The sequence below is a fragment of the Mesocricetus auratus genome, unplaced genomic scaffold (genome assembly GCF_017639785.1).
Source record: "Mesocricetus auratus isolate SY011 unplaced genomic scaffold, BCM_Maur_2.0 Super-Scaffold_100004, whole genome shotgun sequence".
NCBI classification, from domain to species: Eukaryota; Metazoa; Chordata; class Mammalia; order Rodentia; family Cricetidae; genus Mesocricetus; species Mesocricetus auratus.
The window spans coordinates 28,157,036-28,175,923 of NW_024429189.1; the positions used below are offsets into that span (position 1 = coordinate 28,157,036).

At 43.4% G+C, this 18,888-nt stretch overlaps 1 protein-coding gene across 17 annotated transcripts in view; it reads left to right on the top strand.

The window, feature by feature from the left end:
* Positions 1-18,888, top strand: part of Pkp4 (plakophilin 4) — a 204,532-nt gene that overhangs the window by 168,276 nt on the left and 17,368 nt on the right. For all 17 annotated transcript variants that reach the window (XM_013112630.3, XM_040745384.1, XM_021226564.2 and 14 more), the window contains 3 exons: positions 2,118-2,250; positions 3,444-3,657; positions 16,170-16,353. In XM_013112630.3, the coding sequence (XP_012968084.1) occupies positions 2,118-2,250; positions 3,444-3,657; positions 16,170-16,353 (531 nt within the window). The remainder of the gene's footprint in view (positions 1-2,117; positions 2,251-3,443; positions 3,658-16,169; positions 16,354-18,888) is intronic.

Sequence of the window (18,888 nt, forward strand, 5' to 3'; positions counted from 1 at the left end):
AACAGTTTTATGCTTCTTACTTTACAGATGGGCATTATAAATAATCAGCTGATTTCCAAAATAATGGTGATTGGAAATCCTAAGGGTTTGGCCAGAGCGTGCATGGGTGGAGGGTTGGAGGGCGATGTTCAGAATCCTTTTCAGTGGCTCTTTGAACTTACTTGCTCAGGGAGTCGGGCTCTCATATGCTAGCCAGCTGGCTGTGGGTCCCATCTGCACCTTTTGAGGCTGGAGTCCAAGAAGACTGGTGTGGCTGCCTACCCAGCATTGTGTGGGTTCTGGAGAATTTTTAGGTCATCTGGCTGCCAAAGACTGAATCCAGGAAAGGTGGTATTTGAAGCAGAGAGAATGTCCAAGAGTCTTGATATGGTTTAGGAAAGAGAAAGGACGGATAGCTGGCAGATTGGGTGGGTGATGCGGGAAAGACTTAAGTCACAGCCATCTCTGTTTTGAGCAACTATATAGATAAGTCTTACCACCAGTCCTTTCTGATTCCTGAACATTCTTGAATTGTTATTTCCCATATACACATGGCCAAGCTGCATTTCCCAGCTTCATGGCTTGCATTTACTATTACCTGTAGGGAAGAACACATAGACCGTTGGTTTCCCTAACCTCCACTGACTAACCCCAATTCCTTGTCTATATCCCATGGTATACTGCGCATACCAGTCAACTCCTTTTAACTGACAAGTATTACTTCAATACACAGCTAAATCACAGTTAATTTCAGACCCTTTAATGGACAACTGGGATACCTCCAAATAGGCTACCACAAATGATATGTATCAGCATCCATGTACCAAAAAGAAAAGAACACACCAATAGAAGTCTCAACTTGTTATTGCTATAAAAATATGAAAAGTAAACTTTATTGACTTAGGGTGAATTCATTATTTCCTTTTTATGTGAATTTTTTTAATGATGTACTTTGGTGTTATGTCTGCATGTATATCTATGAAAGGGCATCAAATCCCCTGGAGCTGGAGTTGCAGACAGTTATGAGCTGCCATGTGGGTGCTGGGAATTGAACTCAGGTCCTCCATAAGAGCAGTTGGTGCTCTTAACCACTGAATCATCTCTCCAGCCGAGTTCATTGTTTTCATTAAAATTTAATGATATCCTTAGTCTACATAGTTGTTATTCTGTGAACTGTTTTCTAAAAAAATAAAAAGGAGCTGTCTTCCATGTAAAATAGACATGTTACAAAGATTCCAAACAATAGGCCAGTCAGCTGACATAAGGAATTTTTGACAGTAAGATGCTGCCTGAAAATAAAGTATAAAAGAATGTATAGTAAGTGTAAATGTATGCTCATTATGTCATTATAGAACAAAAAAAATGTATTTCCTGGTAGAGGTGCACAGGTGTTGCTCTGCTAATCACTGGCTGTGTAACCAGCTCCCTGGACTCTCATATGTACACATCATATGGTGTTGAGGGTAACAGAGTGATCACACCCGGGATAGTATCTGACCCAGAACTTGTGTTGCTGATTCTTGACATACGAAAGACCACTTAATAATAATACAGTTTCTTAAAAACATAAAGATCGGGGATGTCAGAAATGCTTTTCCCTGAGCAGAACATTCCTGTCAAGTTACTTTTTCTTTTCTGAACTCCTGTGTATTTCTGTCTCCTAATCAAAAGCAGCTATGACTATCTAAGTTTCTGAACAATCACTGTGATTTCCCACCTTATCTGTGATTAGCAGCTGGTTACAGCTCTGTCCTTTCCCATCAGGCCTTTCTTTCCTTGGGCGTGGCATCTCACTTAGCTAAATTGCATTTGTTTACCTGTGTGTTGCATCTGCTGCATTCTTAGATGGGTAGAAAGGCATAAAATTGAAATCCAGAGGAGAAACACTGAAGTGGAAAAACTGCCCATATTAAGTTCCCTTTGTTCCCCCGACTCTCTCTGTGTCTGTGTGCCATGATTTCTTTGGGATCTTAAGCATTTGGGCCTCTGTATACATGATTGGGAGAAATCATTTCCGAATAAATACGTTAGGATTTTTTGTAACTTCTAATCCTGCCTCTGCTAAACTTTTCTCGTCTATCAGAAATGTGTTGTTCCTCTTGGAGCTTCCTTTCTGAAGCTATATCTCTTCCATGTAGGGAGTTTGCCTGGCGTGATCCTGAGCTGCCAGAAGTTATTCACATGCTGCAACACCAGTTCCCATCCGTTCAGGCAAACGCCGCAGCCTACCTGCAACACCTGTGCTTCGGTGACAACAAAGTGAAAATGGAGGTACAGACCCGGACCCCACCGTGCTGTGGGCTCACGTGACTCCCACTTAGCAGCTGCTTGCTTTTAATTTAAAAATAACTGGGGACTTTTGGGCCTGGGAAGATGGCTCAGTGGGTAAGAGCACTGCCTGCTCATCCCGAGGACCCAGGTTTGTTTCTGAACACCCACATGGCAGTTCACAGCCATCTGAATACCATTTAGCAAGAACCCAATGCCCTCTTCTGGCTTTTATGGGTACTGCACACGCATGTTGCACATATACACATGCAGGCAAAACACCCATACACGTAAAGTAATAACAGTTTTTGAAAAATAGTTACAAAATGACTAGGGTTTGAGGGTGTTGGTGGTGTCACAGTACTTGCTTGCAAGGCCATAAGTTCAATTCTTAGCACCATGAAAAATACTAAAAGAATAAAATTTCTTTTTGAGGTGATTCCAGACCCCCTTTCCTTCTTGACTGCACATTTCATTGCCTCTCAGGAAATCCTGAAGTGCTTTTGGCCTTGTCAAAGCTCGCCCACTTAGCATATTTATAAAACATGAAGGAAAAATCACTTTAATCTGAGCTTTAGAAATATTTTCAAAGAATCGATTAGAAAAAAAAATACTGCATTCACTGAACTATGGAGATACTGCATCTCACAGGGTTCTGATCATGACAAGTATTTTGGTGTTTATGGAAACAGTGAGTTACTAGTTATTGGCTAGCATTCTGTGGCATGTAGATTTTGTTCATATTTCAGCCCTTATCCTCCTGCAATGGCATTGGCATTTAGTATCTGCTCAATAGCTGCAGACCTAAAGGTGAATATGAATAAAGCCTAATGGCATGCAAGTAAAATACTAAAGAATTCCCAAATGGAAAAGCATGTGAGGTGAGGAGCCTGGAGCCAGGTCCAGAACCCTTTCTTGTATTCCTGCTGAGCGTCTGTGTGCTCACGTCAGACAGTGAAAGTGCCGGGCCCAGTGTGTATGCAGATACCCGGCATGTGACTGTGGTCTGCATGCAGGTGCCAACCCCCCAGCTCTCCCTTCTCTTTAAGCCCTGCACACAGGAAAGTAGTGCCATCCTAGAGAGTGGCCTTCGAATTTTCAGCAGGTGTGTTCCATGATCTCACCATAGCAGACTTGTCCAGCTCTTAGTTTATCGCATATCCCTCAGGCCTGGCACCTAATTTTTTTCATTCCAGGTATACAAGTTAGGAGGAATCAAGCATCTGGTCGACCTTTTGGATCACAGGGTTTTGGAAGTTCAGAAGAATGCTTGTGGTGCCCTCCGAAACCTTGTGTTTGGCAAGTCTACAGATGAAAATAAAATAGCAATGAAGAATGTTGGTGGGATCCCTGCCTTGCTGCGACTGTTGAGAAAATCTATAGATGCAGAAGTAAGAGAGCTTGTTACAGGTGGGTAGAGAAAGTGTTCCTGTCTAGAGGGAATGCGGAAACACTCTAGACTGTGCCCTTGCATGGTGCCCTTGAGAAAGCCATTGGAAGCAGTGTTTTAAGTGATCAATGATATGCTGGGCTAGCTGTTGCTCACAACTGAGGCCATGCCCCAGAAGACATTTGCAATGTTCTCTCCGTAGCATCTAATGTGCATATCAGTACTTAGGCATTCATGCTTGGTTCCCTTGTTTAAGTAGCTAGATATTTCATGGCATGGTCCTGACATCCATAATATGTGGTTTATTTTCTGTTCTTCTCTCATAATTTCTCATAGAGGAAATAAGACCTTGGTGGACTTTTCACTGCTAATATTTTCCTTGTCTGAAATTGTTATGTTGTCTTTCCTGAGCAGACCTCAAAGGATTTATAAGATTTAATGTTAAACATGAAGAAAAGTACATGAAAGTTCAGTGATTTCCTTTTTTTGTTTTTTATTATTTAAAAGTAATTCAATCTGATTTGAAGTAAAGACAGTCTGTACTTCAGAAGGACTCATGTCCTTTTGCCTGGGGCATATTGGCCGACTGCTCACTCAGATACTTGCCTCCGTTCATCATTCCTGTATGTTGGCCTCTTCTATTTGTTTAAAACACAAGGTTTTCTAAGGATGGGCCCTGGCCTTGAAAAGAAGAATGTGAGTGCATATTTTAGACACCTATATCTTCATGGACTCTTCCAGTATAAACCACAAACACCTTCTGATATTTCTTCTGGACCCTTTGCCAGAAACTTTTTTGACTTTTAAGAAACATTTTTTTCAGCCATTTGTATATGTAGAGGAAATCAAGATACTGTAGCCAGTAATGATTTTAAGTGGAATGGTTGCTTATGAGATAGTCCTTTCAAAATATTGGAAAGTGAGTGATCAATATGAAGACATATCATTCAGATCTCCTATGTGGAAGACTTAAGAAATGCATTTCCAGTTCCCAAAAGCTATTTACTCCTCTCAGCTTGATTTCTGTGTAAATGTTATCTGGTTAATATGAAACTACCAAGTCATACTATGAGTCTAGAAAACTTACTTGGGGTGGGGTGGTCATGATATTTGTACACATATGTTAAAGCCCAAGACCTAGGGAGAAAGTTAGTAGTTCCATTTCTCGGTCGAAACATTTGGTAGTACTAGACTTCCTGGTGTTCATTCAGAAGAAATATAGGAGCAAACCATGATGTGTCTTCTAGCAGGAAGCATCAGGGAGATCTTAGACCCTTCTTTCATTAACACTTCTCCAAGTCAAGTATTTACAAGTTCTTTAAACTGCAGAATCGCAGGGGGTTGAAAGGGTTAGGGTCTCAAATTCCTCTAGCCTGACCCGCCACCCAAGCAAGACATGAGTCTCTGTACCACGCACGTCCACACTTGGCCCCACTGTGTATCTTTGTGTGTTGATAAAGGTGACTTGTATAACTTCTGAGTATAAGCTTGAGCATCGATCTTGTCCCGAAAGCAGCAGCACATTTGTCAGGATTGAGGCGGCACCAAGCTGGAGAGCTCATAAGAACAGCCCTACCCCCAGCCCCTTGGACCCCTCCTCACCAGGAGCTGTTGGGAAACACAGCTGCCAGTGTTCTAGAAAACCCTCCCTGAAAACAGTATTATCTGTCTGGTTTTCAGTATTCAGCCAGTGCCATCCACAAAGACAATGGCTTTCCAGGCTTCGTGTTTGGCCTGTGCAGGTGTGGACTAGGAGTTTATCAATGATAATTGAAATTAACTTAGAATCACAAAATGTTTAAGGCCAATAAACTATAATAAATTGAAGAAATCACTATTCACTTGAGAGTAGGTCTTCTGTTATTCACAAAACTAAGTAATTCAACTTAGTTATTAAGTCTAAAGTTGTCATCCTCTCCACCCTCAACCCCTTGGCCTCTGTTTCAGTTTGGAAATTTTCACTATACAAGTGAAGAAATTTTAACTATTCTGAAAAAGATGTCTTGCATTTACTTTAAGTGTAGTACCTGCCTGGGGCATGTATTTTTTGGCCACATTTGCATTTTCAAGGGAAAAAATCCAAAGCATTTTGCCAAGATTATTTTCCCAAGACAGTATGGCTGTCTTTGCTAATTAAAGTGGTTCTATAATGTGTAACATGACTCTGATGTTCCCTTCATTGTGTTGAGCATTTTCCATAATGTAATATGCTATGCTTTGCATGCACTTACTGCTGTGTGCAGGGGGCCTTGAGTGGGCCTCCCTTCCCCGAGGGGCTTTTCCTGTTACTGTGCTTCAACGCAAAAGCTGTGCAAAGGCTAGCTGCCTCTGCACTGGGCTAGAAAGTAACTGTCTTCTGGGCCACAAGGTGGAAGCATCTTGTCCCTAAAATTGATATGGTCAGTCCACTTGTTCAGGATTATTAAATTGTATTGATGAGCTGGGAAATACGAGTTTATAGTTATTGGGCATTCTGGAAACACCCTATTTTAAGCTGTGGAAGCCTGCTTTGTAATGAACTAGATGTCCCAGCACTGTCACACTGTTATTCCCCCCCTAGTAATGCCAACCTCAAGGACCAGAAAGTAGCCTTTGTTCTTCAGTAGTAATAGACTGAGTTCATGTAACTCCCGTATCCACTCTTTCCAATTTAGCAAATGGTTATTCATCCATGTGGCTAGTAGGATATTTCCACGTGGATAGTCTTGAAATTTGGCTTTTGAGCCATGCGTTGCAGACATGATGCAGAGCATGATCCACATTGCACCTCCCTCATCGTTGGCTCCATATTTTCAAGTCTAAAGTCTTCCTGCCTCTTGTCCTCTTTGTTTCAGTCTGGCAATTTTTACTATACAAGTGAAGAAATTTTAACTATTCTAAAAAAGATATCATTCATTTGCTGTAAGTGTAGTAACAATACACACACACACACATATATATGTATATATACATACATACATATAAAATAGTGTTGGGCTAAGGAAAATCAGGTGAGCCAGGCAAAGAGTTAGCAAACAGTAGGTCCTGGCAAGAGGTAATCGTTCGTAGTATAAAGAGCCACATTACTGCAGGATGAAAAGTTCTATTCTTGCTTCCCTGACCTCATTAATAAGCCTTTTATAAAGCCATTTGTTACCTGATCTAGACAGGAGGCAGTCCATTACTTTCTGTCTTGCTTTTCTGGACCACTTGAGATATGAGGAGCTGTGTGTTATTTTCAGAAATCTAGCAACAGCCCTTCCTACTTCCCAGCCCAAATTAATAAGAATCCTCACCACCCGGTCTACTTAAAATAATAGTAACAAAGTCATTCATCATTAGTCTGTGGCCACCCTCCCCCTCTTTCTCTATCTCATTTCAAGCCATAGAAATTTGTGATGAGAAAATAACCCAAAAAAGTGTATTTAATTGTAAATATTCCAAAATAGTTCATTATAGATGGGCCAGCTCTTAGCTCATAAAGAACTTAGAACAAGAAAATGCCCCCGAAGAGAGCTGTTCCACAGAGGCACAGCCACCCAACTTGAGTCACAGATGAGAAACTTGGGCACAGGAGGTCAGGTTCCTGACACACAGGCTAAGATTCTCTGTCCCCCAGTGCAGGCTACTGAGAAATGCTTAACAGAAGCAGCTCTGGGCACGCAAATGCCTGTTTTCAAGTACTTCCCTCCTTTCTGGGGACCAACAAACGAAATCCCAGTAGTAATTACTTGACTTTTACCCCCCATTATAGGGAGCTCTCCTTGAACTCTACCAATAGTTATGCCATGGTAGTGACCTGACATCATCCTAAAGTTTCAGCTTGCTGTAGTGAGACTTTTGTCTTCTAAGTCGGTCAAGAATGACAGTCTAACTATGATACACCCTTGTGCATGGAATAGGTCCTTATATCTGAGTGTGGACTTCTGAGTGCTAGGCAAATGAGGCAGTCAAATGGGAAACTGAAGTCACTTGGAGAAGTTGGTTGGCCAACATTGGTCAGAGTAGAATTTCCAGCAAAGGAGAGGCCTGTGGTGGTGCCCTCCATAGGTAGCCCAGACAGCTTATAAATATGAAGATGGTGGGACCCACCCATGAAGATTCCATATCACCCTTCAGCCTTCCATAGTCTGATTCGGTCTGATGCCCTGCAGTGTGCAGCTTTACTCACTCAAAGCTGCAGCCACCAGACTGCTAGATTGACGATTTAGAGCAGGTCAAGGTGAGACGGTGTCCCTGCACATGAGTCAGGTGTAGAATATATGACTTAAGTGTCTGTCTGGTAAATCTCCTTGCTTGTGTAAATGACCAAACTCTCTGTCAGAATCTGAAATTGTCAGCAGCAGAACAAGGGTGGGAGTTGGGGACACTGCACTCCCTGCCAGCGCTGCCCCAGAACCTTCCTCGTTTCCCTTACTCAGTCTGTTCCCTTGTTCCAGCTTCCAACAGAAGGAGCCAACTTTGTGTCCCCTGTGGGCAATTCTCAGCATTCCTGATTGTAAGCATATTTCCTGAAGAAATACCGTTCCCAGGAATATTGAACTACATAACCATATGGTGTCGTTAATCCTTTCAAAACACCCACCAAGTGGCAAAATTACTTCAGTAGAGAACCTGCAGAGATACAAGTGCAATCCTGTAAAGGGAACCCTAGTGTTTGTAGACCAACCCTTATGACTGGAAAACCATAGAAACATAGGCACTGAAGAGCTAACCCTCTCATGAACTTCATGTGGGAAGAATTCTGAGTAGTAGAAGCCAGTACCTTCAGATTGAGCACATAGGTGGGGCCCTCCCTGGGCAGTTAGCCCCCGTGTTCCATTCTCCACAGCTGTCCTTCCCTCAGATTCAGGCCACCCCTTGCACCACGAAAACCACACTTGAGGAAGTTCTGTCCCACAACTGACAGAGACTATGCATCTAAATGTATAGAAAATTCCAGGGAGCTCTCAGGTGAACCAGGCAGAGCCATGCCAAAACAAGTAGAGCCAAGGGAAGAGCTCCCACCCAGAAGGCTTATCAGGAAGAAAGAGGCATGGCCCATGCCTTGAGGTCAAGAGCAGCAGTATACAGTCTGTTCTAGGGCCATTGGGCCCTCCCCATAGGTGTCGAACCTTCAGAACCCTGGAAATTATTGTGTGCCACCATGGTATTTTTTTTTCCTCAGAATTTATCCACAGAAAGGCATTTTTTTAATAATTGAAGGCAGTACTTTTGTCCCTCTCATAATAATTGCTTTCCCATTATTCCAATTCCATTCCGTTTCTACAATTTGCTGATGGCATAGTGGTCCTGGTAGAAAGCTTGAGCGATTGTCTGCAGCTGCAAATGGCAGGCGTTTTGATAGTGCACTTTCCTCAGCACCCCTCGGCTCCCTTATTCTGTCAACAGCACCGTAGTTTTTGCACATGCGCGGCTGTCGCCTCATCTTTAACACCACCAGCGGCTTGAATCAAGCCCTGAGTAGTCACAGGTGATTCTTTTTCTCACTTCCTCACTCCTTTGGATCCTCACTACCTCGCCGAGAAACACTGCCATATCTGACTCAGTGTCACTGGAGTAACCCCAGTGTCACCAACTCAGACCTCCCACCTGTCAATCCCAGGCTATCCCTGAGGCCGGCGACTCTTGCTCTTCTCATTGCTGGCAGTCTTCCTAAGGGCTCTCACCCTTTTCCTTTCTGATGCCTACCTTTCACACTGCAGCTCAGTGCCATAACCTCCAGTCTTTCCAGACAGAAGCTCCCATCATTTAAAGCCGTCCAGGGGAAAGGCAACTCAGTATTGTGTGAGATTGGAATCTGGAGGTAGGTGGACAGCTTTCCGTACAGGCCCAAGCATCCAGCCATATCTCCTTTATGGAATACTTGCTTCCCTGGTGACAAAGGGTGCCTGTGTTCCGTGGTTTTGAGGACATGTGTAGAGTGCCTGGCAGATGGCATAGTCAAGTTGTGCCCATTGCTCTTCCTACATTGTCATAAGGCCTCCTGAGAGCATGCAGCTTAACCAGGGACCTACCAGCACCCAATAGAAGCGTGACCAGAGCTGCATATGCCCTTCTAAAGTGTTCCAGTGGCCATCTTAAGAAAGGACAAAACCAAAGACAGTGGAATTAATTTTAATAATGTATTTGACCCAATAGTTAGAAATGTCAGTTTTAAACAATATGAAAATCAATTGTGAGACACTTTGCATTGATTCTATACCAAGTCTTTATAATCTAATGTGTGTCTTATACAAATCAGTCTGGACTAGCCACATTTCAGTTGTTCGCTTAGCCTCTTGTGACTGGCAGCTCCCCTACTAGACAGCACAGATCTATTCAAGTTGAATATCCTTTCCCTGGAATCCTAGGGGTCAGAACTGCTTCAAACTAAAGAATTAATTACCTAGATTTCAAAAATATTTACATAGACTTAATTTAGCATCCCTAATCTAAACCTCTGAAATCAGCTTTTAAAGGATTTCAAATTTTGGATTTTTATACTAGTTACTCAGCCTGTGTGGTGGTTGGGTGGAGATGGTGTAAATTTAGAAGGTAGAAGGTATTTACAGTTTGTAGGTTTAAGACTGGCAGGCAGTAAGCAGGTGACCATATTGTGGCTGAGTGTACTCCCCGTAGCATTCATTACTACATCTTCCCCAACAAGAAGCCACAGAGGTTCGTTAAGAGCATCACTGGAGCAAAGGGGAGACTTCAGGGAGCAGCCACAGGGAAGAGGAGGTGAGACTTTCCCAGGTTCTGAGCATTTCAGCCAAAGGCTGCCTGGAAAATAATAGTGAGTACTCTTTCAAAGCAGGCTGTGGTCCTGGATTAGACACGCACGGACGCACGGGTGCTTGCGCTTTTCCTACCCAGTTATCAACGTGTGGGAATACACATTGCCGCACACCCTCTCTGCACAGTCTGAAGCCCTTGTATCACTGTATTTGCTCTATAACATTTCCACCACTGCTTTTCAAGAATGTTTGTAGAGTGGGTGTACATGACTGAACCATGAGCCCATGGATCAACAGTGTCAGAATGGGGGCATGATGTATACTGAGCATTGTTGCTGCCCCAGGCAGCAGGAGCAAAGGCATTGTCTTAGTCAGTCTTCTGTTGCTGTGAAGAGACACATGACCACGCAGCTGGTAAAAGGAAAGCATTTAATTGGGGCTGGCTTACAGTTCAGAGGTTTAGTCCATTGTCATGGCGGGAAGCATGGCTGCATGCAGGCAGACATGGTGCTGAGAGTTCTCCATCCAGATCAGCACCCAGCGGGAAAAGATAAGAGACATTGGGCCAGGCTGGAGCATTTGCAACCTCAAATCCCAGCTGCAGTGACACCCTTCCTCCAACAAGGCTACATATACCGCCTAGTGGCGCCACTCCCTGGGAACCAAGCATTCAAATCTATGAGCCTATGGCCACCATTCCTATTCAGCTGCCACATGCACACTGGACAGGAAGATAAGTCACCTTCATCCTCATCTCCGAGGCTGGGATAGTTTGATTACCTTGTGGGTATCTTGAGAAAGGAGCTGAAGCAAAGGACATCAAGAACTGACTTTTAGGGCTGGGACTGTGGCTCAGAGGCAGAGCACTGGCCGAGCATGCATGACACTGTACGTTCACTTTGCAGCACAGAACAGACAGACGCAGAGATTAACAAGGTACAGCCAGGAGTATGTGAAGAGCACTGGTACTTCTCAGGCTTTTCCTTTGACGGTGTCTGCAGGTGCTTGATTTTGGGCAATTTGGAACGAGCCTAAGCTAAATGCAATATAAACATAAATGGCTTAAAATGATCCTGCCTGCCAGAGAGAAGCAAGTTTGTCGACTGGTGTGTATTCAGGCCGCCAGCGAAAGCACTTTTCAAATGTTATTTGCTTTTTAATGTTCTTTTAAAATTGCACTTTCAAGTAGTTGTTATTATTTTAATTAATCAGCAAAATCAGCTTCTAATGTGAATAATAAAACTATCAGTTGGGCATTAGATTAGTTATACAGCCAGCTTTAAACACAGGCGCTTTCAAAATTCTGCAGTGTAGGATTGATGTGAAATGGTGTTTTAATTACTTTATTCGCTCTTTGTGAAGAAAACAAACTTTCATCTCCCGTGGCAGCATTTCATTTTGCTTATTGGTTACTCGTGATTATCTCTACTTTTTCTGTGGTAGAAAATAGGCAGCATTTTCTGTAACACACCCGGAAATCCCTAATACTTTCTAAATTCATTTGTATGTGTATATTCTCAGTCCTCAGAACAAAGCTAATTGCTTTTGAATAAATAAAATGCCCAGCTTCCTAAATCAAGTCATAGCTTACTTTTAACTTTTTTCTTTGGGAGCAGGGAGGTAATGGCATGTGCCACTCCATGATTTTGGAGGAAATTTTGTACTGGGGTGTCAGAGCTGGGGGCTCCTCTTGTTGATGGAAAATGCCAGGCTATGGCTCTTCCTGTTCTCATCTGTCTTGCTATGTCTGGGAGCTGCTGTGTTCTCTCCTCATCACTCAGCTCTTGTAAGAATCTGCCTGTTGTCCTGGATCCCTAGAGAAACTGGAGAGAACATGGTTTTCTTACTACTCTAGCAGGGTTGAGTGTACCCAGGGATTATTAGCCAACTGGAAGAATGATGCTTTGACTTTGAGTAGAAGAGCCAAATTCATAGAAGCCCTAACTCAGGCCTTTATGTCCTCTAGTATTTGTTGACGAGAACTAGTTGTTTTGAACTCTACTGTGGGGTTGGGGAGTAGGAAATCAAAACCAGTCCCTTTAAAGATTTATTACAGCCTTGGAAGTGGTTAGTTCAGGCCAACCACGGGCTCGGGCGACTTGTAAAGGGCAGAATGAGAGGGTGATGTAATGCATGGTGTGTAGCACGAACTGTAGGACAACAAAGCTGCTGCTGTGGGGGTCAACACCACATACTTGGCAAACCAGAATCTCCTTTTCTCAAATCATGAATAAACGGGACCCGTTGTTTGGTTGCAGAAGTGAAAGCCTGAATGAATTTCACTTGTAGGTCAATTTTATGAGCAGTAAGTCACTCCAGTTGATCCAAAGATAGCATAATCAACTCATCTACTGGAGGGTTGCATGTCTTTAAACAACGTGACATTTTGATTTTGGCAGCCTTGTTCCTTTCTGACTCACAGTCTAAGGAATGGGAATTGTAGAGATTCTGGGAGGTGGAACCTCGAGACGGTGGGTCAGTGTGAAAGGGAGCATATATCCACCAGCAAATTCTGATGAAGTTCTGGACACTGTTCTGGCCCTTTCTCTGCAGTTATGAACCTTAAGGTCACTCTTGAATATTGTTTCAAGAAAGTCACAATCAGTCCTTTAAGCCTGATAGGCAGGAACACAAAGGGGGGATTCATAAACAAATACAAGACATAAGACGAATCCATCAACAAGTATGTACAGGTACCGACTGTCCTGCACATGTTTAACAAAGCATAAAAGGGAACATGCCCAAATAAATTTAAAAGTATAAATGTTCATCTTCCTTTAAGAAAAAAATCCACATTTAGAATTGCACATCTATAAAGTAATTGACTGGGAAAGTTAATTTGTTGGGGACATCTTAGCTGTAAGCACATGGAGAATAAAGCCACCATAAATCAGGTGATGAAGATTTTGTTCTTGTTAATTTGAAGACACTATCCGATGTCAATCCCAGGCTGACAAGTCTACTGACCATTCTGAATCCTAGGAAAATTCTAGTTGAGTACCCACCCCCTGACCCACCCCGAAAGAAGTCAGGAATATGAAAAATACACTCTTGCCAGAAATAAAGCTTAGGTGTAGCTAGGAGTGAAGGCAGACAGAACAAAATCAAGGGAATCTGGGGCCAGCATCAGGTAATTTCTCATCCTGAACCCTCCTCCGCTTTTTCAGTTGCGATTTCACCTGAAGTTTCTGGAGGAGACTGTTGAATTCCTTGTAGAGGTAATGAGCTAGCTTCCTCTCTATAAGACGCACCCACAGAGTCAACTGACAGCAGGACAATATTAATGAAACAATATAATAGAAAAAATCAAATAAAAATAATAGTATACAAATATTTACATAGAGTTTACATTGCACTGAGTATGTGTGCTGAGAGATACAGCATTTACAGTAGACAGTGAGCATAGATTATATGCAAACACTACAAATACCACTTTATTGCAAAGAATCTGAGCTTCTGTCCACTTTGGTAACTACAGAGGGGACCTAGAATCAGTCATGGTCATCCTCTGTCCGACCTCCCCCCCCTTGGATAGTGAGTAGCAAACTGTACATCTGATTTTATGCTTACAGCCTCTGATACAATGGCTGTTGCTTTGCATAAACTGTGCCTTGTAGTTAACTTGACTGAACTGCATTTATTCTGTGAGGAAGGAAGCAGCTTATTGGAAATCGAAGCTGTCCCAGGAGTTGTATTTTGTGAAGTGAGGAATGTGAAAGGCTTTGACAGAAAGAGAATTGCGGCCGTCATGTTAGGAATCACATGCTCCAAAATTGTCAGCGCAGGTGGTTTCTGGGTAATACCATTTTCCCCATCAATGGCCAGGGAGCTGTGGCTGCCACTGTGGCTGACTCATGCTCCTGGGCAGTCACTGCTAGCACTCTGGGTTCGGTATGATGACTTCATTAGCGGGGACTGTTAAAGCCTTGACCCCACTCTGCTATGCCTCAGGCCCCTCTTCGTCTCCTTCCTTTTCTCCTGTTCCTTGGTCAGCACAGACCAACCAAGAATTCACTCTCGGGTCTTGTCTATCATCGTCTTCCGATGTTTCTCCCTAAGAAAACGTTCAGATAATGTCTCACATGGGAAAAGAAATAGACATTGAAGGCCACTATACAGTAAAGATAAATGTGGTCATATTCAGAGCCAGTTCTTTCCCAACTAAGATAATCTAGTCAAACCTCTGAGTTCAACCACTGCCCTAAACACTCCATAGAGAAGTAACTCTGACAGTGGAGTTGAGGTTCTATTCCTAAGCACCCGTGCAGACTTCTCAGTACAACCTTGTGTCTGTATGCCTTGATACAGTTACGTAAACAAAGGTCATAGTGAGAAGAATCAGCTTTCAGAAACAAAGCCGGGTTTTATCTTCCAGATTGTGAATTGTCTAAATCTCCCTTTTATACCAAACCACACTTCTTAAAGGAGAACTAGCCTGGATCCAACTAAATAGGCACCACGCAAGATAAAGTTCTGAGAGACTGTGCTCAGAATGGTATGGGAAAGGCAAGGGTGAAAGTCCTTCAGGAAGGTGGGGGGAGGAACCAAATTAATGAGGTCCAGAAATCGGAGAGGAGAGGAGGGAAGGGGAGGGGAGGGGAGGAGAGGAGAGGAGAGGAGAGGAGAGGAGAGACAGAGACAGAGACAGAGACAGAGCACAGCACACACAGCATCAGTCTCCATCACTGACCACATCTCTACACACAGTGATGGCAGCGAAGGCAGCCCTTGGACATACATTCGGGGTCTGTTCTTTACCCTTCTGCTGTCCTTTGCCTTCTCTCCTCCCACAGAGACAGAAGCTGCTGTCTGCTAGCTACCTTCCCGGTAATTTACATCCAGAGAAGGCTGCTCAGGCTGCCTCCAGGCTGGCTCCTCGGGTCACAGCATTTGGAACAGCAGTGTTCAGTCTTGTCTGGCCCAGTGCTTGATGAGTTCTGTGGTTCCATGAAGCCCCTGGAGAAGCTTGTCACAAACATCAGGAGTGTGGGGCCCTAGGATACTTCTGGGCAAAGAAAGCTACCTCCCCACCTCCTTCCTTCTTACTTAACAAAGTGCATTGATGTAAAAATGCTGTGAGAGTAGATGACATCTCAGATTCGTTCCCACTTCTCTATGAATCGTAAGGAATTGTGGCAATACGTTAACACCCTTCATTTATTACTGTCTCCTATATGAAAAACGGAATGACAGTACTTGCAGTTCTCAATCACATGATAATAAAATTCATTAAAGAGGAAAATGAAGCTAATACAGTGGCCCTCCATGCTCCTGGTTACTACAGGATGCTATACAAACTACACTGTATTTCCAGGAACTCTGTTGAAGCTGGGCTTCCTGCTAGCAAAGTGAAAATGTTTTTAAAAATACTGGAAAGGAGGCTTAATGAAGAGAAATATGGCACTCTTTTGGGGAAAAGGAATTTTGTCTAACCATAAATTCTAGAGGCTTGTCATATCAGCCATTGAGTATAAAGGACTATGCAATGCAAGCAGCCTTTGTGACGATCCAGGATGTTGTATTTATGACCCTTGTACTTGGGTCACTTCCCTGTCTTACCCTCCCCCTGGGAATAGTTACTTTGCCCGCAGTTGTCTTGTCTAATAGATGAATAGAGCTCTAAAACTGGAAAGTGAGTCTTGAGCCTTTGAAACACGTTGTAGAAGCCAGCATGTGTGTGTCCAGCACTTAGCACAGGTTCATCCCCGTCCAGTTGCAAATGTGGAGCATAGATGTGGAAGCAGGTTAGGTTCCTGTCAGGTAGAGCTCCTGTGATTGTTTCTGCCTTAAAACTGCAAAATCTGATCATTTTCACTTGCAACTTCTCTTTTTAGGAGTTCTTTGGAATTTATCCTCATGCGATGCTGTAAAGATGACAATCATTCGAGATGCTCTCTCAACCTTAACGAACACTGTGATCGTTCCACATTCTGGGTGGAATAATTCTTCCTTTGATGATGATCATAAAATTAAATTTCAGACCTCACTGGTACTGCGGAACACGACAGGTTGCCTGAGGTGAGTACTTTCTTCCCAATTAGGTACGTGATTCAAGAATGTGTGTCATAAGTACATCGGCTATAGAAGGTGCTGTCTGGCTAAACATCCCAAAGGGGATGGTTCTCCCTCATAGCGGAGTGGGGAATTTGTCACTGTGTGAGGAAACACTGTGAGCACAGGCTGGTAGCCCCAAGACAACTGTCTCACATGTGACTCTTCCGTGAATTATTTCAAAAGGCCCATTAGTCTGAGGGCACTGCGACAGTCCAGTACTCTCTACTGTAGTTGTTTTTTTCCTGACTATCACATACTTATTACAGACCTGGTGTGGCCTGGTTTCAGTTCCAACTACGGTCACCAAAGTTCAGGTTTGCTGTGTTGCTTTGAAAGAGAAGGGTTGTGTGTCTTAAACAGCTATTGCTTTTGAGTTCTATAAATAAGCCGGCCCAAATGCTGCTCATTAGTCAATACCTTTAACATAAAATCTGTGATTCTTTTATGTTTTTGGAACAGCTCCTTGTTTGCCTAGGCAGTCACATGTGACCCTGTTCCCCAGCCTCATGTTGCACTAGGCACATGAAACAGAAGCCTCGGCAGATTGGCAGGGGCATCTGCAGAGCCCAGCTTTCTGGTTCCACTGTGAGCTTTAGGGTTAGTCTACAGAATAGAGGTGATCATACTGTAGTGCATATGGCCCTGAGTTCAAGTCCCAGCCCTGAAAGGAAAAACAAAAATAAAACATGTGAGCACCTCTGGGGCAGAGAGTTTGAGCCATAGGGAGAGGACCTGGGCTACTGTTGCGAAGCCTTCTGCACTGCGACAGAAGGCTCTCATGTTGCTGGTCCTGGATGGGTCATTTAGCCTGTAGTCAGCAGGAAACAGCATCCCATCCTCCACCCTGGATCCAGGAGTGTGACCCACCCCACCCCCACTCCAGTGAGTACCCAGATTAGGAAGCAACATTGGCTCTAGCACAACTGCTGTAATCCTCAGTAAATGTCACTTGTGTAAAACCAGCATGGAACAAGACACAAATTGAGAACAGGAAGATGATGTAGGCACCATGAAAAGTAATGGTGAAGTAAGAATTATTAGTGAGTTCTTGGTGGCCACTTCCCACCTCAGAGATCCAGATTAGAAGTGGGTCTTCCCACTTCATTGATTTAATCAAGGAAGACTCCCTTACAGCTGTGCCCAGTGATTTGGGTTTTAGTTCATTCAGATGTGGTCAAGTTGACAACCAAGAATAGCCATCACATACCACAGAAGCCCCTCATCTGAGGAGTAGGGTCAGGAGGACGAGTCACTGGTAATGTAAAGGGATGAGCTAGCTCCATGAACAAAGGGCAGAGTGGCTGTGGATGGTATCAGATCTCTGTGGAATGGAAGGGGTTTGTCCTTTATTTCAACTACTATAGAAAGCCATGAGAGATTAAAGCAGGGAGTGATGGGGAGGGCTTTTTCTGTTCTGTGGAAGACTGAGTGGAGGCAGAAATGGAAATGAGATTAGACTGCTGCAGTGCTCCAGGTATGCTACAGACAAAGCCTGGGCCAGGGACTACAGACAGGTTTTTGAAGAAGAGCTAACAGAGTTTGCTAATGGATTGAAATAAGAGATGGAGGCAAGGGTTACATCACAATCGTTGACTGCCCTGCTGGATGAATGTACTACTGGAGTCAGGAAAGTGAGGGAGTTGCTGGAAGTTTTGGCCATGTCCATTTTGAGAAATTGAATTAGCCATCTGTGTAGTAATGTCAATAAATCAGGTATATGTGTTCTCAAGGGTCAGGCAAAGGTAGATATTTACTCATCATCGGTCATAGGTTGTGGTAAAGACACCAAGCGAAAAAAGGCACCCAGGAAAGTGCAAAGATAAAGACAAAAGGAACAAAGCTAAGACCAAGGGAGGTCGCTCTCAGAAGAGGCCCAGAGGAAAGCTGGAAGCCCAGGGAGAATGGGGCGGGATGGGTCAGCTGTTGAATGACTGTGTCGGTGGAGCAATGCACAGGAGATGCATTCAGTTCAGTTTCGCAAATTCTCACTTTGCCTTACTTCATTGTTAATTATCTAGTAAATAGAATATAAAATAGAATATAAAAATAGAGACTTATAATCTGGTATCCACATTTGAAGGAAGACAAAGAAAGGAAAACAAAAACAAGACCTCAAATGAGACCCAAAATAACTTTAAGGTTTTTGGTTTGAGTTTTTTGGAATTGAAAGGATTATAAGTTGGGGCTGATTGGATTTGCTTATTGATGGTTTAAGGTTGCATCTCATGTAGCATATTTAATATAATTAAATGTGAATGTAATGACTAACATAAGAGGAAGAACAGACCCCAAAACAATGGCCGCAGTGGGTAAACACATCCTGCCTTCTATGTGGTAGCCACTTTTCTGTTTGCTTTAATGGACAATTCATTTCTTCCTCATCCTTCCACTTGCCTATGATGAAGCTGGTGAAGATGGCCACTAAATAATGGCCTCGGGGAATTGTGAGATCAAGTGTCATGCTCTCTGTCTGTGGGTGTCATGGGGTTCTGGCCAATG